At 41.8% G+C, this 22,370-nt stretch overlaps 1 protein-coding gene across 1 annotated transcript in view; it reads left to right on the top strand.

The window, feature by feature from the left end:
* Window positions 1–21,648: 21,648 nt before the first annotated feature.
* UMODL1 (uromodulin like 1) overlaps window positions 21,649–22,370 on the top strand; it is a 49,395-nt gene continuing 48,673 nt past the window's right edge. Inside the window, exon 1 of the mRNA XM_063127695.1 lies at window positions 21,649–21,847. Coding sequence (XP_062983765.1) covers window positions 21,670–21,847 — 178 coding nt within the window. The 5' untranslated portion in view covers window positions 21,649–21,669. The remainder of the gene's footprint in view (window positions 21,848–22,370) is intronic.

The following is a 22,370-nucleotide window of genomic DNA, read 5'->3' as shown; positions in this document are numbered from 1 at the left end:
TGGTTTTAATCAAAATGGGATTTGGTAACAAATTCAGAGCAATAATAGAGCAGTTATACTCTAAAAACACAGCTGTAGTGGTAGTAAACGACGGAATAACAGATAAGATATGACTAGTCAGAGGGACAAGACAAGGATGCCCACTCTCGCCAGTCCTGTTTGTATTGGTGATGGAATTGTTGGCAAACGCAATAAGAGAAGATGGGGAGATAGAGGGGATAGGTAGTAGAAATAAAATTAAGTTGAATATGTTTGCAGATGATACATTGATGACTATTAGAGATCCGATAAGCAAAATGGAAAGAATTAGACAGCAGTTAAAAGAATTTGAAGAAGTTACGGGGTTAAGAATAAATTGGGCAAAATCCGAATTGATGTTATTTAATTACACTAAAAAGGAAGAGAAGGAATGGGAAGGGAAGGCTTCAGTTTTGAATAGTAAAGAAAAAATTAAATATTTGGGTATTAAGATTACTAAAAATTTAGAAGATTTGGAAAGTGAAAATTTAAATGGATTGAAAAAAGAGGTAATAGAAAAGCTAAAGAAGTATAAGAAACTGAATCTTTCTTGGTTTGGAAGAATAGCTTTAATAAAGATGAAAATTTTACCTAAGATCAATTTTTTTTCAGGATGTTACCAATAAGAATTTCAGATTTAGAGTTAAAAAGTTGGCAGAATCTTATAAATAATTACTGCAATGCGGAGAAGAAAGCAAGAATTAACAAAAGTAAATGGTATATAAATCAAAAGAAGGGTGGATTGGGTCTCCCGAACCTTGAGTACTATTATATAGCAAACAGGTTAAGACATATTGTTGAAGCAATTTTAGGGGTAGGGGACTTAGAATGGATGGAGGAAAATACATTAGATAATATTGAGCTAAATTTGCAGAATGTATTTTTTAAGGAAAAAGGGAAGGGTAATTGGCTTAACGAAATAGATAACTACTTTTTGAAGTTCCATTGGGAACTTTGGAATAAATATAAAAAGGAATTGCACCGGTGATAATGCTAAAGAAATTTCCTGAAAATTTAAAGAATAGATTAGGTAAAGTTTTAAAGGAAAAAAATAAAATGAGATTAAGTGAATGGTTAAAGGGGATGAATACAAGAGAGAGATTGGAAGATGTTTTAAAAGATTTGAAATTATCATAGTTAAACTATGGGCAATTGGAACAATGGACTAAAAATTGGGTAAAAGAAAATGGAGAGTGTGGAGAGAGGACGAAATTTGAGGAATTAATTGAAAAAAAAGAAATTGATAAGGGACAAAATATAGGGATAAAAGGGTTAATGAGTCAACTATATAATGTATTAACTGAGAAAGGAGTGTGGGATAGTAGTGGGAAAGTGGTTTGGGAGACTGATTTGAAGATACAGATAAGACAGCAGAGATGGGAGGGATTATGGAGACAGAGAGTGTTGAGAAATATGTCAGTAAGAATAAAGGAGAATTACTACAAACTGGTATGGAGGTGGTATTTAACTCCGGTCAGATTAAATAAGATTAATAATCAGCTTTCAGCAGATTGTTGGAGGGGTTGTGGTGAAAAAGGAATGTATTTACATATGTGGTGGGACTGTAAACATGTGCAAAAGTTGTGGAAGATGGTTTTTTATGAGATTGAGCAGATAGTGGGATTTAAAGTAGAAGTCACACCAAGGATTGCACTACTTTCACCGCAAGAAGAACTTAAATGTAATAAAGAAACGAAAGAGCTAATAACGAATCTGTTGACAGCTGTGAGGCTGATTGTAGCCAGGAACTGGAAGATGCAAGGAGACTATTGTATTGAAGAATGGTATAAAGAAGTGTGGGACATTGCTATAAATGATAAATTGACATGTAATATTAAAATGAAAAAAGGTATAGTAAAAACAAATGATTTTGAGGGTATATGGAAAAAGTTCCTGGAGTTTGTTTTTTCTAAAGGAAGTGGGAAACCACCAACAGAAGAAACTATGAGTTTTTGGAAACAGGAATGAGATCCCGAGGTGGGGGGAGCACTGTTATGTTTAGTATTAATATGTTTAATAGGCAAAATTTGAATATATGATATTAAGGTAATTTTATGTTTGTGTAACAAGTGATTTTTTATTTGATGTTTTGTTGTTATATATTGTTTAATAAAAAATTAAAACTAAAAAAAAAAAAAAGATCAGTTCTGTGCTTTGATGGTTTTTTGGTGGGGCTGGGGACCCAATGCAAAAATACCTAGGATCCATACTGAAATGTGCCTCATATCCATGTTTTTATACCATGACAATGCCATAAATCCACAAATCTGTTTTTTTTTTTGTAGTTCATTCCCAGGGCATGGGTGTGTTCTGTGATGTGATGATGTTTTGGGGGCCTTTCCCTGTAAAAATCATGAGGATCCCTGGGGATCCTTGCCTCAAATCCATGTTTTTGCACCATGGAGGCACCAGTGAGTGGTGGACTTGTGATTTTCATGGTTCAGTCTGTGGAGACGGATGTGCACTCTGATATGCTGAAGTTTGGGGTATTTTAAAATATATATATATCATGAGGATCCCTACCTCAGTTCCCTGTTTTGTTGAGTGGCCACGCCCATGAGTGGTAGATTCCTGATTTTTCTGATACAGTCTGTGGAGGCAGATATGCTGTGAGATTGGATTGAGGTTTGGGGGATTTGCTCTGCAAAAAAACCCATATAAAATCAAGAGGATTGCTGCCTCAAATCCATGTTTTGCACTGTGGCTGCACCAAGTGGCAGATCTGTGATTTCCATGGTTCAGTCCATGGATGTAGCTGTGCTTTGTGATTGGATTGTTGTTTGGGGATTTTCCCTGCAAAGGTCATGGGGAACCCTGAGGATCCCTGCCTCGAATCTATGTTTAGGCACTCTGGTGGCACTCACGAGTTGGTGGATCAGTGATTTCTTTTGTTTAGTCTGTGGAGGCTGATGGGCTCTGTGATTTGATTTTTTGGGGAGTTTGCTCCATAAAAATGATATGAAATCAAGAGATCAATGTTTTTGTGGTTAATCTGTTATTTTCATGGTTCAGGCTGAGGAAGCATATGTTCTCTATGATTGCAGTTTGGGGTATTTTCCATGTAAAATAATGAGGATCTCTACCTCAAATCCATGTTTTTGCAGTGATTGTGCCCATGAGTGGTGGATCCAATTTTTCTGCTTCAGTCTGAAGAGACAGATGTGCCTTTTGATTTCATGGTAGTTGGAGGTATTATCCATGCAAAAACCATGAGGATTCCTGCCTTGAATCCACACTTTTTACACTGTGTAGGCCCACATGGGTGGCTGACCTATGTTTTTTATGGTTGAGTCTGTGGAGACAGATGTGCACTGTAATATGCTAGTGCTTTGGGAGGGGGGATTTTCTCTGTTAAAAATCATGAGGATCCCTGCCTCAGTTTTTGTGCTGTGGTGGCACTCATGAGTAGTGGATCCATGATTTTTCTGGTCCAGTCTGTGGAGGCAGACGTGCTTTGTGATTGGATAGTGGTTTTGTGGGTATCCTCTTTAAAAATCATATGATGTTATGAGGCTCTCTTTTTTATTTCATGGATCCTTGCGTTACTTTCTTCTGAAAAAAGGAAGTGGACCTGGACATGCACACACTGCTTCTCAACCACCTCCTGCTAGAGAACTAAGACAAGCCCACCTGTATCTCGGTTTAGAGGAAATCCTTGTATGTCAGTGTGTGCAGATTTCGCTCTCGAGCTCCACATCTAAGTCCTAGTGCTGCTCAGTAGGACGTGTAAGAACTACAACGATTAGTAGCAAATCAACAACCCCTTTCTTTCTGCAGAGTACAGACCCTTCCCCATGCACGTCTTGCCCAGAATGACATCATATAGTTCAACAGCCCACCACACCCATTTTCCTGCGCACGCTCACACTCCACCCACTAAGATTGTTGAGTACAGCGCTTGTGCAGTTAAACTGGGCCTGTGTGGGCAAAGCACAGGCGCAGCGAGGACAAGCAACCAGGGGCTAGGAATGGGCAACAGACATGCGCATTACACAACCAATGAAGAGAAGAGGCATGCGTATTCCACGATGTGAGCACGGATCTGGCAATCGACGCATGCGCCGTGATGGGGTGGGAACCAATTTTTGTAAGAGCGCAGGCGCACACGGGTGCTCGGGAGCGCAGCCCTAGTCAGTGGGAGAAAAAAAATATACCTCAGAGTTACGTCAGGAAAAGACGCCTTTGTGCACGGGGAAAACCCGCGCCTTTGTCCAGAAGAACACCCGTCTTATACGAACAGTAGCGGGAGCCCGTTACTTACCTTTTCCGCCGCTGGACAGGCACCCCCCTTTCCTTCCCCCCTCGGCCGTCTCCCTTTACGATTCACCCGCGCGCGCTGCCGCCACCGCCGTGATTCCATCCATCTTGAATTTGACGTCATCCCACACCAGGGATGAGGTCATCGCAGTGAACGCGCATCACGTGCGAATCTTTCCGATTGGTCGGCGCCAACCGGGCGGGGAGGAAAGCAGCGTTGGCGCCCGAGGTCGAGATATGGGGGTTGGGTTGGGGAGGAAGAAGGGGGGTGTTATAATGAATGGCAGTTACTAGTGAGCTAACCCACCCCCCCACACACACACCCTTCACGCTGGCTCGCTTCTCTCTCCGCCCCCCCCCCCGCCTTCCTCCTCAGTGAGTTGGCCGAGCGTGGCGGTTTGGCCCGGCAAATCCAAATGGGAAAGCGGAGTTGGCTGTTGCTAAGGGCAGCGGGAACTAAAATACATGGCTGAGGGCGGGAGGAGACTGCGCTCGGCTGAGACGGGGCCCCTTTCTGAGGGACACAGAAGGGCGTCCCGTCCCCTCCATCTTCAGCCGCGGACCCCGCTCCCTAAGTCGTACCAGTAACTGCAGCAAATAACACGCCCGCCCGCGCCCGATAGAACAACACGGAAAACTGCCCTGGCGAAAACTTGCTGGCTGGGCGACCTCGGCTGAGGCGGGGGAACCCCGCTATTGCCAGTCGGCTTCTGGCTGCAGCTTTCATTTCTTAATACATCCCACTCATGCCTCGGCTAACGCCAATTTTAATTGCGGCAGCTCGTTTCACGATCGGACCAGGAGTCAAAGCTTTGCTGAGTAATGATGTTGAAAGCAGTTGGGGCTTAAAGGTGCATTAGCTGCCCTTGGAGGCACTTCACCTCTTTTGCCCTACTGCTCTCCTTTAGATAGAAAACATCAATTCCCTCCCCATCCCTGTGTAAAAGTAAAAACGAGGACTCTAATCTATATTAGTTAATTTTAATGGCATTCTCACTTATGAGGCCGTTTCCACTTTATTTAATACATGCAGCTGTGTCTATGCTTAAAAATGACATGTACATAACTAGAATGCATGTGAAAAAATGTTTTTTAGCACCATGTGTGAAAATTCATGCTGTTCACACTTGTGAGAACTGAAAAAGTACTCGGTATAATTTAGGTTACAATCTTTTAGACACTAACCTGGAAGTAATTCTCATTGAACTCTGTGAGATTTATTTCCCAGTGGATATGAATCAGATTGCACAATTAGTAGACTTGTGATTTTGGTTGACCGTGTTATCTGTATAATTAATGCATAACATAACTAGAGCGCTTTACATAGTTTTGGGAATACTGGGAAAGAAACAGCAATTTTACCCACTTCTGATGCTGCAGGGTTTTGAGCTGCTGGGTACCATGGACTGGCAAGGGGCCCACCACTGACTGGAAAACCTCTCCACCACCACCAAAAACAAAGATGATGGTGCCCACCGTTTTTGTTTGTATGCATACTGAGAAATGTGCACATATCTACAAGAATCAGCCAACCAGCTCCTCTTAAGAAAGTTGTAACAATTGTTGGAACAGAGATGGGCTCTACTGGTCTATGTGGGACACTTTCCCCTTCCATTATGATGTTGGTGGGGGAGGGGAGTGTGGCCCAGGGCAGTCAGCCCAGTTCTATTTCCACCAAGCCTCCAAGCTCCACCCATCTGGACGGTGCCCCCTACAGCCATCTAGCTAGCCTCTTGCAGCCTGGCCACTATAGTTGTATTAACAGGCACAGAAGGGGCACCAGCCCGCCCAACACTAGTGTTTTATCCTGCATCTGTAGTGTCGCTCAAGCACATGGCATGCAACAGATTCTCCAACCCTTTGTTGCTATTTCTCCTTCACTACTCTGGTTTTTTTCCCTTGAACTACTTTTGTGATGAGTTTTCCAGTACTTGCATTTTATTTATTTATTTATTTATTGCATTTCTATTCCGCCCAACAGCCGAAGCTCTCTGGGCGGTTTACAAATTTAAGACAATTCAAAACAAAACAATTTTCCATATGCAATAGTCAAGCGGTAGAATGTATTTTGTAACATTTCCTCCCACCCCTTCCCCTCCCATAGTAGGATCTACACTTTTTCTCCTTTCATTCCTCATACTGATTTTCATGGGATATGCAGGCAGGAAACCCAGTGGGTGTGTAGTTTATTTGTCATTCTGCATCTACACAGTTGTGCAGCAGTGAATAACCACATACTGTATTTTTAAAACTCCATTCCTGCACAGCAGTGAAGGTACACATGCAGTTGGCATGAAATGGGCATCACCCCTTAGTGTAGATTCTCCCCAGATGTGTATCAGCCACATATGTTTGTATCAGGCGGGGGGGGGGCACTACAATTTTCTTGCCCATGACTCAAAAGCCTGGAACTGACTGAACATGCCTGTACACTAGTCTGGATTTGTGTTGGGCATGTTTACACTATGCTTTATGGGTCAAATGGTCTTAATGTGGCTCTAGCTCAGCCAGTCTGGTTCCCTCTAGATATTTTTGATTATGACTCCCATCCACTGTAGCCAGCAAGGTCAGAGGACTGGGATTATGGGAGTTGTAGGCCAAAACATCTAGAGGCACAAGGTTGGGGAAGGCTGATCTAGATTGTATTATTTCCATGCTGCATCTACAAGTTAATAGAATTTTATTCCAAATTTGAGTGCAGTCCTCTTGATTGCACCCTCGGTGATCAGAAGCCCCCAAACCTGGAGGCATCCAATCTTCCAATGCAGGATGGCATGAGCGTTGGAGGTGAGCTTCGCCTCCCCATCCTCATGCCCTGGAGATTTTGCTAGAGTGCTTCAGATGGGGAGATAAAGAGGATAACTAATATCCTTGCATCTCTGGTCTCCTCCCTGCCCACTCACACACCCAGAGGATTGCTTTTCCAACCTCAAGGAAGCCATTGTGATTCTCTCCATGCTAGTGAGGAGGGGGGCTGGATCTCCAACTCCCCTTCAACCTTGGAAGGGAGTATCCAAACAACCCCATGGTCCCTGGGTTGCTCGCCCAGGGATCATAGGATTGCTCTCTGGTTTTGAACTTGTTACAGGCAGATCCTGAGCATGTTTACTTAGAAGTAATTTCTACTTTATTTAGTAGGACTTACTTTCATGTAAGTGTGCATAAGGTTAGCGTCTTAATTATGCAATTACTATTTCTTTTAACTACTAGGCTACACTAGATATCAACTTCTGGTAAGCTCTTAGCTATCTATGTCTATGCCATGCTGCAATCCTGTGCAGGCTTACTTGGGAAGATTCATTCACACCCACACAAGCCTTTGTTTCTGTTTCTGTTTCATGTTTATTGATTAGCTATAAGCCATTACAGTAAAAATACACATTAAAAACAAAATCAGGTATATAGAAACATTCATAGATCTGTAACACAGTCAGTTGCATTTGTCTTAATAAATTTCACTTGTGCCTTAGCTGATAACAAATAAAAACAAAACAAAACTCTCAGGTCTTTTCATTATGCTGGAATCATTATTAAAAAATGATATTTTGAAAGATTGACAATTTGGTACATGCCTTGGACATGTCATGTTAAGCTTCATTCTCAGACTAAATGGTTAAGAAGCCTGGCTCATTGGCACAGAGGCAGATGTGCAATGTGAGCTCCCTAGTCCAGTAGGACTGGTACTGTATGATGGACCAAATGCTATATTAAGGCACTCAATGCTGATGCTCATCAGCCCCCAGAAAAGGTGTTGCTTAATACATATAGCAGGATGGTGGCCATGGAATTTGGAATCTGCTATGGAGTGTGTGGCAACTCACCTGCTGAATCAACTAGGTCTGGAAATGGATAGAACTGGACTGTCAGGCACATACTCAGCTATTGCTGGTGATGGGGGCTGTGCTCACTATGCTGTAATGCAGAGCTTTCCAAACCATGTGTCGCGACACATTAGTGTGTCAGCTGCAGTGTGTTGGTATGTCACGTGAACGTAACGAGAAACCTCTGAGTCTATGTGAAATAAGCAATACCAACTTGCATGCATTTTTACGCAGCAAAGGTGCCGATTAGTATGGTGCACTAGTATATTCCCCTTCCGTCGTATCCGTGTATGCACACCATACGTGTATGCACACCGTGTATGCACACACTGTATGAGTGATCATACAGGTACTGCGCATGCGCAGTATGCATAAACGGGTCGAAACAGCTGATTCCGCATCACTTCCGGTGACGCGGCTGCACCTGAAGTGACGTGTTCGAGAAATTCCATGGGTCCAGTTTTTTGATAGAACACCGTTTCAACCACTGCTCGATTGCAGCTCGACAAAATTGGTTCAATGTGAAAAGTCTTGGAAATGTATGTTATTATCTTGCAAATCATATATTTTTAAAAATATAAATGAAAGGTTTTCATGAGATATGTTGTGTCCCCATACATTTCGTTATTACAATTTATGTATGTGTCTGTATCTCTTATAAGGGGTTAGTTTAACCTCCGGTTTGCTAGTAAAACTGAATTACTGTGTCGTGAAATGATGCATGTCTAAAAAAATGTGTCACCAACATGAAAAGTTTGGAAAGCTCTGCTATAATGAGTAAAAGAGCTGCTGTGTGGGCCTTGAAGCCTAGGACACGGGTAGAGCTGTTACAAGTGCAAACCTTGGTGGTAGTACGAAAAACTCAAATTTAAAGTGGAGAGCCTTCAAGGCTTTTGCATGTAACCTTCCAATATTTTCCCTTGTCTACAATAAATATTGTATAATAGACAGTAATACATTGGCTGGGGGCATATCAGCACAAGCCCAAGGTATTTTAGAATTTTCCACCAGACTTGAGGGTAGCAGACTAGCTTATGGGGGTACAGGACAAGCCATGTAGTACACAACACTCCAACAGCTCACCACTTGCCCATCCTGCCTTACACCTGTTCACTGCCCACTCAGACAAAAGCACTGCCACTATGTGTCATGTGAATAGAGCAATGTTTGTGCACATATGCAAATACCTGTTGGGAGTGAGTGTGGCCTCAGCTGGATGCCTCTCTCCCGGCTCACATAGTCAGGGGTTCACTTAGGGGCTTTTCCCAATAACACTTCATACTGTGTTGAATTAAGTCATCTAGGTGAGACAGAAAGACAGCCCAAACCAGCAACAAGCAAGCATTGTTTATTATTTATTTAAAATATATCTTGGCTGCCTTTCAGCCAAGTGTTGCTCTGTGGGGCAGGGGCTCAGGGGGAATGGCACCCCTTACCCCAGCGTTTGCCACTTGAGTTGGCTGCCTCACTCTGCTTTAGGGCAGTCCCTGGTTCAATCAGGAAAGCGGTGTTGGGGGGGGACCCTTCTCCCCCAGTGTTGCATTCTCAGGCTGACATACACACCCGTGCACACACACACATTTAAAATTGCTTTGATCTTAAAAAACAAAATCCTAAGAGATACCTGAACAAGATCTCCTATCTCACGGTAGTTCGGCCCTAAAAGCATTTCCTCAGACATTTCCATTCACAGGGAGATTTTTACACTGTGTAGTATTCTCACAGCAGAAAGTGTTACATTCTTAGAAAGTCTGTGACACATAATATGTCTCTATGCTTGTATCAGTCCTAAAAACTGTTTAAGCACTGATGACTGGATTTCTGATCGAATTCAGACTTAGCTTCTTGGCAAAACGCAGTTATTCTCTCTCGTTTCCCCATCTGTTCAGAACGGGTTGGTTCTTGTGATTGCTACTTTGTTTTAATCAGCAATATCAACGATTGAGCTAAATGAAATAATAATTTTTAAACAACATCCAATTTCAATAGCCTGCAAGATCAACCACTGACAGTTCACAAACTGTAATTTATCCTTCAGGTTTTCAAAGGTGATGTATTCTTTGCAAGTAAGATGAATGAATCACTCACATGTCTAAAATAAAACTATTCTAAATTTAGTTATCAGTTGCGTATGCTTCCTTTAACTATTTAAACATATAAAGCAGAAATGGCTATTTATTTATTTACTACAAATGTAGACAAATATCTAAATTACTAGTAACTGGGGTTTCCATATACTTGATTCTAATTTGAAACAATATACATCTGATTTTGATTTTATAATAATTGTTTATGCAATATGTTTATTTGCACGTAGAAGGTTGGAAAGAATAAACAAGTTAATAAGGTGCTCTGGGAGCTCTACAGGTTGAGGCTTGTTAAAGTTAGTGCTTTGAGTTATATAGGCACAAGAAGATTCAAAGTGTATGTTTACTAGGGTGGCTACTCATAAATTGCAAAAAGATAAAAGGAAATGCATCACCCCAAAAAGAGACAAAAGCGGGTGGTGATTTGCATAATATTTGCATGTATTAATTTCTATGTAGAGATGGACATTTAGACATAATTACTATAATTTAAATCAAAATATAATCCATTTTACCATAGTGGGGAAGTCTGTGACCTGTGTACTTGCCTGCTCAGTCTGCTGTCCAGGTGCTAAGTTCCAATGGACAACTTCAACTACTTTCTTATTATGGCTCTTTATCTTTAAACTGGACTTTGACTGGGCAACCCTTCAAGTAGAGGCTGCCTTCAAATAGAGGTCTGCCCTCTGTCAAATAGGACACATCCTGAAGTTTACAAAAATTCATGTCTGATCACTATAGTGGGGCATACAAGATTAGATTTTGCTATGCTTACATTGTATTTCCAGTACTTTCTACTACATCCCTATTTCAATCTCTGAGCAATTATGCTACCAATAAAGACTGTTACTTCAGATATTTAGTTAGATAGGAATTGGCAAATAAGACAGCCTTGATTAGAACAAGACTTTAATCTTTGTAGAATCAGTATAACAATACTCATTTTGAAAAGAGCAAAGAGGTCTAGATAAATATTGGTGTCTCCACATGCATTAGGCATGTCAAATAGATATAATAGGTGTAAATTTACAGAAAAATGCACCAGCATCCAGCATCTTGATACCCATTTACTTCATAAAGAGAGAATCATCTTGATACTTGGTGGAGGTCATATGGCAATACAATTCAAACTTACTGATAAAAGACAGGAATTTTGGTATCTTGGTCAGGGATGGCCATCTTCCTAGACCTGAGAGAGGGGGCTTATGCCTCTGGGCCCACCAGCTGGTTTATAGGAAGGGGACACTGTGATGGGATGAGATGACCCAAGCACTATACATCAAATAAGAGTGACCTTGACATACTGCTTTTGGCTCAATTGCAAATTCAAAGACCGGTTGCCAGGGTGCAGACCCCCAGGCCCTCTAGGGGTCCCAATCTGACCCTCTAAGGTTCCCCTTACCTGGCCAAGTCTCCCCCCCCCCCACACACACATCATTGGTGGTTCCCAGCTTTTGTGCAGTTCCCCCCCTCCAAAAAGCTGAAATGCCTCTTGTAAGGTTTAGTTATTGACAGTAAAAGCTTTAAGCTAAAATGTGCTGGTATTTTTGGCATCACCCCTTTTGCCTATGGCCCCCCACCACCACTGAAAAAGCCCCCCCCCAGCTTATCCCAAAAGAAATTTGGCCCTTGGGCTGAAAGAGATCCAACACTCCTGATCTAGCATATGCACATTTCAGAGCATGATTTTCTTTAAACATTATGTTACTTCTCCGGAATAATTATACTTCGAAGGTCACCTCTTCATTTTTCACAATCAAACTGCATGACTTCTAGCAATATACGATTCTTTAACTGCTAAGAGAATTGAATGGGCAAGTTCCTGCTCTTTTAATATAAACATGTCTATTTTAGCTTATTGTATTACTCCCTCCCACCAGGGATACTTCCAAATGGGCATTTTGGTTGGGGTATGTGTGTTAGGCATCTAAAACCTGCAAACCTCACTGGATCTGTGTTGATTCTCACGAGTTCCAAACTGAGTGATTACCAGAGTTAATAGAGGTACATTTGCTCAGGAACTGTTGAACAAAATGAGCCCATGCAGCTTTCTTTGTCTTTTTTTAAACAGTCCTTCCAGCAAATCTCTTTCAGTAGTAAAACCCGTAACCTACAATGCAAGAAGCTGCTGTGTCAACATAACCTAAAGGGTCTCACTCTCTTGATTTAATTTAAGTGGATGTCCGTAAAGAGATTGTGAGAGTAGGAAGAGAGAAGAAACTGTTGAGATAATGGAATTTAGGAAAAGGGGATGAAAAGACAAGTTTCTTCAACGATGTTGTGAATTATGAGATGGAATCTAAGATGTGAAATGCACAAAATGTAACTTTTGTTGTTGTTTTGTTTTTTAAATCAAGACAGAAGTAAAAGTCAGGGCTATCAGTCACATCCAAGAAGTAACAAATGACTAAATGGGAAATCATTTGAGGTAGCAAGATCACTGATCTGACAAATTGTGCAACTAGCTGTTGAAAATATTTTGTTTTTCAAAATGGCTGGCAAGACTGTTTTGAGTTCCACACTGAACAGCTCTCTTGACTTGTTTCCACAGCACTGAGAATGGTTCACTATAGTAACTGCAGCAATTAAGAAATATTGCACAGTTATCCTCTAGAGATATGAAAACGCTTCATTAGGGTGACTGATAAAAATGCTTCTTTTATCTCTTGATAAAAAAACCACTTTGCAACACAGAATGTGAACGTGCATTATAACTGAGACCAGGAGTGGTTCCACTTGGGGGGGGGAAACACTTGGCTATTAGGAGCTCTCCAGTTTTTGTCCCCCACCCTGTGAACAGGTAAAATGTAATAATAAAGAAATAAAATGAAAATTGGAAGTCTAACAACATCAAATGAAGACTACAAACATTCTTTCTCTGTCTATAATGTGAGTTCTCAGCTTTTCTCATACCAGAGTTGTCAATATAGTGGTTCAATATAGTGAACCGCCCAGAGAGCTCCGGCTATTGGGCGGTATAGAAATGTAATAAATAAATAAATAAATAATACCAGCACCTTTAGGTCTTACAAGGTTTTCTTAGAAACTGCTCTGTTAAAGGCCCCCATTCTGTATAGTCTCATGTGTACCTTTTTTAATTTAATAAAATCCTCAACTAAAGCCCTGCTTTCTCCCCAGGGATTGCATTCAAAAAGGAATCAGAAGCATGTTTCAGGCTTGAACATTCTTCCCTTGTCTCCACCCCATGCTCCCCCATCTTGGGCAGGAGTTAATGGCCCATTGGAACACAGGATGTCCTAGGGTGGTCGTTCACTTCTTGCTGTGGAAAGGCAGCAGGCTAGAACTGCATGACAGAACAAGTGATCCCAAAGTTCATTTCTATTGTGAACCTCCCAGAGAGCTCCGGCTATTGGGCGGTATAGAAATGTAATAAATAAATAAATAAATAAATTTCTGAAAATACAGTCCCAAGGGTAAATATTATTTGAACAGACTTTTAAGGAATTATGGATAGACCAGTGGTCTTCAAGTGATCCAGACCCAAGACTCCCACCCTGCAACATGGGACCTACTTTTACAATTACCCAACATGGTAGCAACAGTTTTGCTGTGACACATCTGGACTGATCTCATAACCCATTTTTGGGTTGTGAACCACCAGCTGAAGACCACTACTTTAGACTACACAAAATCATATAACAGCAGCAGAACCAGCTCGCTCATAGGAGTAAGTTCCATTTAACACAGTGGAACTTACTTCTGAGCAAACATGCATAGGACTGTCTTGTAAATTTAATGGATCAGCATACAAGTATTTATATAGGAACATCCCATATGATTCATACTATTCTTACAATGACAGGCTGGGCCATTTACTCACACAAATATCTGCTCCTAGGTAGCTTGGGACACTTCTCAGAGAGAATATGTATCTGGGCTGTTTGCTCCACATTTTATATCTTGTCTCTTAGTTAGTCCTGTGCTATTCTTTGAACATCTCTACTGTAAATACACAAAAGGCAATATAGTAACCAAGGACGACAAGGGATGAGTCCAAAAGCAAAAGGTACAGAATGTGACACTGAGCATCAGAGAAAGCAGGCAAATGGGACAATTCTATTGATTTCATCACCCTTCCTCTTTGTATCTTGGGGTGCTATTATGTGCCACTTCATAAGGGATATAGACAAGGCTTTTATAGCTCTTCTACCCTGCCTCATTCTCAAAATTCTATGTGGGGTCCAGACATTGTCATCTTCTACTCATAACCCTCCTGTGTTTTCTCACTGCTTCTTCCATCTTTTTTTGTTACAGCAGAAAATCTATGGGGTGGGAAGATGGAATAGCTGTGCAATGCCTTATAATGAGTAGTGCCAAATGCCGTCCAAATGACCTAGTGTTTGTGGGTGGATATGTAGAACGGGATATGTAAAGCATGATACTGGTTCACCTCCATACGATTTGTATTTTCCTTTCCCCCTCTCATTTATCACTACTTCATTTCTCACTCAAAGGGATCTCCTCCCTTTGCCAAGCCCAATCTAATCTTCTCCCTCCTCCCCACCTTACATCTGTTCTCTCGCAAGGGGGTTGCAGCTAACCCAGTGGTGACTGTGCCCATTGGGGTTGGTGGGTGGAAAGCAGGGCAGGGATAGCTGGAGGAGTACAGGAGAAGACCATGTGTGGTACTTGGAGCAAATGTACCTATTGGGGAGGGATCTCTCTGCAACAAGTGGATGGGGTCAGGGAGGGGGTCACAGCCCCATCTCTAGGTCACCTATTCTTCTTTCAGCCTCTCCTTCTCCCCCAACACTAAACTTATTTACTTGTTAGTCCAACTGACTCCAGTGGAACTCGGTTCCAAGTGTGCTTTAATCAGGGTGTTATTCTGTAAATGACTGCATCAGGTTGCTGAGGACCAGGATTAGTAATTGAGATGCAACCATTCCATGGGGAAAGCATTAATGAACCCACACAGGCAAGAGACTGGCTGGGTTCTCTCTTTGTTCTGAGGCCAGTTGTTTCACCTATATAGAAAGACGAGAAATTCTGTTTTATTTCCTAACATCTGGATGTGATACCAACAGGCATTTTGTTCCCTGGGAACAGAGATATTGCAGAAATGATGAAGAGCTCCTTCAGTTCCGTGACTAGAATTCTTATTGCTTCTCTCTTCATCCTGAGCAGCACTTTAGGGCAGGGAATAAGCAACACCTTTACAGGTGAGTAACAAAACACTTTTTGAGGACTGTATTAGCTTAGTTTGATGTAGAATTTTAAATTGGATGAGGCACTGAATAATGCTTTTCAAAAGCCTTCTTGTACCTTAATAGAGCCCATTTATTTTTAGAACATTTTCACCCTATCTCATTGGCAATGATGACTCAAAGGTTCGGGTAATCTTTCTTGATATAGGATTTTGGGTAACAACTGGGGAAGCTTTATAATGAAGCTCTTTAAAAGACAATATGGCTGCAGTCCTACGTGCCCTTACTTGAGAGTGAGCCCCATTGAATTCAATGAGACCATTTTACTGAGTAGACGTATATATTAAACAGTATGTTGTGTAAGCTAGAGAGAAGGATTCTATTTGCATTGGGATTAACTGCTGGGTGATACTATCTGAGAATGTATTTGTATTAGAACATGTCTATTCTATTTCTAGTTCTGGGATTCCACAATCACTTTCTCAGATGGGGGAGTTAGCTTAGGTAGCATGATGAACTAAATCAGTTCTGGAGAAGATTTCAGGGAGAGGATGTGGTGAACAGAAGTGAGTGCATATGTTAATTCCTACCTGTGTTTAAAAACAGGAGGTTTTGGATTGGAACCACGCAAAACTGCAGAATATGATCTTTCATGAGGCTGCAATGATTTTTAGCCCAGTCACAGATAGGAATAGCAAGGCTATATAGATCCTCTGTTACCACTATCTTTAAGCATTGGCTTTATAGTACACACTCACCCTTAATATAGGCTGGGCAATTATTTCTGAATAATAGGAATATTTGCATTTTACAATGTATTTCTTTTTATTCTTAAATGTTCGCTGTTGTTGTAGATAATAACAAATTTCATTAATTCTAATCATTAGTTTCATTACAAAGAGCAGTAGCCAAAATGAAGCCCACAAGGTTATAACCTGAGGGGCTTGAATGAATATCACTAGTTCAGAATGACAGGATTTTGAGAAACAGAAGGCAAAACTATATGTGACATTAATTGTGTGACTGCTGCTAGATCTACACTACTGCTTTATAGTGGTATTGTAGTGCACTGATCACTGTTGGAGCACAATCCACATTCCGCTTTCATAATATTATATCCTGCCTTTTTATTTCACATTCATAATCATTTAACTCAAGATCTTTGAATAAGACGAAAATGACCTTTTAAAAAAAATACATATGCAAAGCCTAACCCTCTTTCCCCCTGACCACCAATAATTTGTTGTTTTTATGTGTAGTTTTTTCGCCTTTCTAAAACGTTGAAATGCCTCTCCTGAAATGCCTTTCCTGAGGCTTAGGGCTCATCTACTATGATGAGCAGTATGAAAGTGGTATATAAAAGGCAGGAGCCACACTACTGCTTTATAGTGGTATTGAAGTGCACTGACAACTGCTGAGGCCCATGACACAGCTACACCAAGCAGGATATAACACTATGAAAGTGGTATGAAAGATGTATATGGTATGTGTCAATGAGCCTCCAACAGTTGTCAGTGCACTTCAATACTGCTATGAAGCAGTAGTGTGGCTCCTGCCTTTTATATACCGCTTTCATAGTGGAATATCCTGCTTGGTGTAGATGAGCCCTTAGTCACTGGTAGTAAGAGGTTTTAAGCTGCAATATGTTGGTAGTTTTGGCCCTGCCCCTTTTGCCTTTGGCACAGCACACTCCTGGAAAGTGGCCCCAAAAAGCTTCTCCAAAAATGAATTTATTCCTTGGGCTGAAAGAGATTCCCCATCCCTGGGGGCTGTCTAAATGGCACCTTTGCCCCATGGTGGCTGTGAATTGGTGCTGCGTTGGTTATATGACACAGCTGCTGATTCACTGCCACCATGAGGCAAAGAGATGAAGAGGCGCAGAAGATAAGTTGGGGTCTTACTCAGACGTTTCCTGCTGGAGCGAGGTCAGCACAGCTCTTCTGCTGTTTGTCCTTGCTCTGGTGTCATGTCAGGGGCATTCCTGGGTGGAAGGTGACCTCCAAATGGTCTCCAGAAGCCAGGCAAGGGGGAGGGTGTGGGCCCGGTGAACCAAATGGCTGCAATAAAGCCCATGTTGCCTCCTGCGTCAGGATTACCTGATGCAATATGCAGCAGCAAAAGTGCGGGGCATTTTCTAAGGTGGGGACAAACTGGTGCCATCAAGGCAGCTCCCTGGTCTACACTAATTGGCAGTAGCTCTTCAGGGTGTTTGGAGATGACAGGGATTGAACCAGCAGACAAAGCACGTGATCTCCCACTGGTCCTATGGCCCATAATCTGAGACCTTGCTTCAGGTACTTGCACTTTCAGAACTGAGAGCGGTGGCTACCAGAAACATGGCCTTTTTGAGAGTGGCACTCATATAGAGGAAATCCTTCCTCAAGCACCAAATTATTATTTTTAGTACAAGTCTTGTTCTCCTCAGCCTTTGATAACAAATAATACAGATCTGGTAATTTTTAACTGCTGCTTACTATTGCTATTCGGAATATTTTGAGTTTTAAGTTATGGTGTTTTAAGTTAATTTTGATTTATATTTTTGTCCTGTTTAAAATGAACTTGAAGGCTGAACTTAATTCTGTGTATATAGGGAAAGATTTTATTATTATTATTATTTGCATTTCTATATTGCCCAATAGCCGAAGCTCTCTGGACGGTTCACAGAAATTATTTTTAAATAATTTAAATAAATAAATTTGCCATACTGCCAGGCATTGCAACCCCCCCCCCCCTAAATCCTGGCACCTTTGGATCCTAACTCTAATAATAGCAAGGAAACTACTGAGGAATCTAGTCTTATTCCTAGCTTAAGAAGTCCTGTTGACATCTACCCTAATACCAGCTAGACACAGCAACAAAGCCCAGACCTAAATTGCGTTTGACGATTCCTATGAGAACCAAGTTACAACCTAGGGCTTAGAGCTCAAAGCCCAGTTCTCAGAGAACTGCTGTTCCCCTGTGCAGAGTTGCTAAGCACAATTTGGATGATGTTTACAAATTAGAATTCTCTGCTCTTTAGCTCCCAATCACAAGGATTAGACTGCCATTAAACTAATTAAAATGTGTTTTGTTGGTTTTTTAAACTAATTACTAGCTGAATTTTCCAGCATGACCATCAGAAGATGGTTACTAGGTTTAGAATTATTGGTTGATTGTCACCTTTGCAGTACCCTTTTCACCTGTGCTATCAGACATTTGTGAAATTTAAAATGTTAATCTGACAACTAGCCATAGCAGAAATGTTGCAGGTTTGTTAAATAAATAATCTTTATTACTTAGAAATATTGGTATGTTGTATTCATAGTAGATTGTGGTTCAAATGCCTTAGAGTCCTGCAAAATTGTTCTTGATTTAAATCAATCAGTAGAAGAAGCCAGTAGCAATGTGGGAACATTGCAGGCAACACAAATTATATATACCTATTTAGATAACACATGGTACCATGGCAGCCAACCACAAATTGAAGTGTGACATGTGAAACAAGTCCTGATAGCAGCAATATTGTTAAAGTAAATTTGATGCAAGTATTGGAGAGCTACCAGCTGTTCAGTTAGCCCTGAGCTACACCCACCTCAGTCTAAAAGCAAAAGTAGAATAGTGGTACTCTCCAAAATTTTAAAAGAAAGAAAAAGAAACCCCTGTAGATCAGTGCATTTGGAACAGACTGCACATTGTTAAGGGGGAGTGCAATCCTGTCTTAAACAAGCTGAACACCTACTCTAGGGCAGCCATGTGCCCTCTTTTACAGAGGACAGTCCTCCATTTGATGGGCTGCCAGAGGACCATCCTCTATTTGAAGGTGTCCCTTATTTGAAGGACTGTCCTGTCTAATTCCATTTTAAAGATAAATTATCATAGGAAGAGAGAGCCGGGGCCTTGAAATGGCCCATCTACAGTTAACACCTGAACAGTAGACTGGACAGGCAGCCATACGAGTCACTGGTTACAGTCTTCTGCACTATAGTGAGATGTACTGAATTTTTATTTCAATTATAATATTTTCAAAATTTACATATATACATATAAATCAGCACATGTAAATTTTATGTAAATCTGTGTCCTCTTTTGTCCCCATTTTTGGTGAGCTATTTCAGCACCCAAAGTCAGTCATGTTATTTTGGCTCCAAGAGAAAAAGTCCCAGAAACACCTCTTCCCATCCCTAGCAATAAAAATACAACAATAATAAGTTAAATAACTGACAATTTTGCTGCTATTTCATGGCACCCAAAGTCAGCCTACTGCCTCACTGAAAACACATTTAAACATTATTGAATAGGAAAACAGTGCTGTTGTTTTTCATTAAATAATATTTGTCCATCTATAGTTATTCCATGTAGAATCTTTTATACCAGTGGTTCCCAAACTTTTTCAGGTCACCGCTCCCTTGGTTCCACAAACTCATGCCCGTCGCCCCCTACCCTACACTATAAAAACCATTATTCAGAATAGCAGTTTTCAATGACCCACTAAGGAAGATAATAACAATAAAATTCAAAACAGTAACAATTAATTGAATACTTTATTCAAAATCCAATTAGTGTGCCCTGTCATGCTGGCTGCAAACAGAGGCGTTTGCTCTCTTTTCCCTCCCTCCCTCGGCAAGCCTGGGGTAGGTGCTTCCCATTTAGAGGGGATTCTAGGAGTTGAAGGACTTTTTTCTGTCTAAACATGCATAAAATTGTGCCTTTAACTTATCATGTCACACTAGCATGAATTTCCTTCTTCAGTGGAACACACTTACTTAGGAGTAAGCACCATTTTGTTATAGGAAAGGATAATGTATTTTAATTAAAAAATTTAAAATAAGTATCTGCCACCTGGTACAGAGTTTTCCTATGGAAAATCTGGCTGGGACTGAAGTAGAGGGGCACTAATTTTACTGTACTTATTGTCTTTAAATATGGTTAAATATCCCACAGTTACTTTGCTATTCTATTTCTACAATTCATTTTCTCCTGTCTTTTCTTCACCCTCTCTTTGTTTTCAGGCTGCATCCTATGCACATTTACCTAAGAGTAAGTTCTATTGATCTCAGTGGGGCTTACTTCTGAGTAGACATACTTAGGATTGTGTTGCAGCTCTGTTTTTATGGTGACACAAGATACACACATACCATGTTTACCAAAAGAACGCTTGAAAAAAGGGGGTTGGACACCCTGAAATAAGCAAGGGCAGATAGGAATTGTTTCAGCAAGCATTCTGGAAAAAGGTGCTGCTGAATCTTCTTTAGCCAGGAAGGACCTGGGGAATTGCAATTCTCTCTCCCTCCCCCTTTTCTTTTCTCTCCCAATCCTGTTGTAGTCCAGATTTTTGGGGGGGTGGGAGCCCACACACAGACACACAGCCTCTCTCTCTCTCTCTCTCTCTCCAACCCCCCCTCCCCCCAAGCCTCACAATAGCTGCCAGGCTGATTACGACAGGAGGGCAGCAGCTCAGAGGGGAGATGGCTCCAATCTGCAACTCCTGACAGGGGACTCCTGTTGATCCCTTGCAGCAACACAAGCAGTCCTGCTCCCCAGCCAGCCTGCCGGCTGACTGCTATTCTTGGCAGCTGCTCTGCTGCCCACTGTCCTCCACATGCTCCTTCCTCTCCGCCGCAGGGCTGCTGCTCCCGCCTTGTGCAGCAACTATCGCGAGAGGTCTGCCGGGGCAGCTTGTAGGAGGGAGCAGCTCTGGCCGAGGGAGCGAGCGAGCGGGTGGCGGTGGCTCCAGCAGGAAAGAAGCCCTGGGCCCTCCTAGGCAGGAGAAGAGTGGGCAGAGCAGCTGAATTCGCCGCTCTTTCCTGCTCTGCTGCCTCCTGTGGGCACTTCCCCCACCCCCTACTTCTGGTGGGCTACTGTGGGCTTGAGATAGGAGGAGAGAGCGGCTGCGTGAGTGAGAAAGTCCTTCCTGAGCAGGAGCAGTGTGGGGAGAGCAGCTGAATTTGCTGCTCTTTCCTGCTCAGTCCCTGGGTTTTAGGACCTTCTGGAGAGACCACCTTGAGCGCCCCCTTGCCGCCCCTCTGCCTGTTAGTGCCCCATGTTAGTGCCCCACTGCCGTCCCTTTGGCTCTTAACGCCCCCCTATGCAATCCTGCCCCCCCAAGGGGGCAGTACCGCCCACTTTGGGAACCACTGTTTTATACCATACCTTTTGTCCTGACCTACCAATTGAAGACCAATTCTCAAAGTTGCAGTCTTGTGCAACTGGTGAGTGGATACTTTCTGTGTCACTGGTTCCTATCTAATAGCTATCACTTTGTCTTTCTTTCTAGAAAAAGGTCTCTCCTTGCTGGGCTACCATTTATGCAATTATAGTGTCGCCAGGCCTGTGAACAAAATGGTTGCTTACCAAAAGTCGTATGAGAAGCAAACACCATGTGGAGGCTGGATTCCATGGAGGATTTGCACCCAAACTTATTACAAAGAAGAGTACCATCCTGTTACAGTCCTAGAGACGGTGAACCTGACAGATTGCTGTAATGGATATGAACAAGTTGGTCTCTATTGTTCCTTATGTAAGTATTCAATAAATAATGAAAAGAATAGATTTATGCTCTGAGCTGCAAAACCTCAATGCCAGAATACCTGCACTTATAGCATAGGATAAGTTCTCATACAACTAACCCCTTCCCCCCTTCATATGTTTTAATGTGATTTTAGACTGTAAACCTCTAGGCAGGGTATTGCTGTTTTATTTGTATAAAACAGCAATATAAATTGCTAAATAAATAAATAAATAATACAACCTGAGCATGTAGGTGTTTAATGCTGTAAGACACAGATGTGAGCTTTGGGCTTGCACATCCTTGCCCCTTCATTCACGCACATGCATCCAGACAACATGATAGTCAATGGTGGGGTAATAATCAACTCGACAGTTGTCTGAATTGTGTAATCATGAACTTCAGCATCGTAAACTCCTAATGTGGGCAGGATCCTAGGGACAGGTTGCTCCAGGGTCTTGGCAGCGGAGGGGCTCTTCCTGCAGGTAGCTCAGAATAGCTTTCCAAATTCTTCCCTGTGCAGGCATGTTCAGGG

The sequence above is a fragment of the Elgaria multicarinata genome, chromosome 5, assembly GCF_023053635.1.
Source record: "Elgaria multicarinata webbii isolate HBS135686 ecotype San Diego chromosome 5, rElgMul1.1.pri, whole genome shotgun sequence".
Classification (NCBI taxonomy): domain Eukaryota; kingdom Metazoa; phylum Chordata; class Lepidosauria; order Squamata; family Anguidae; genus Elgaria; species Elgaria multicarinata.
This window is presented reverse-complemented; position numbering and strand designations above follow the sequence as displayed.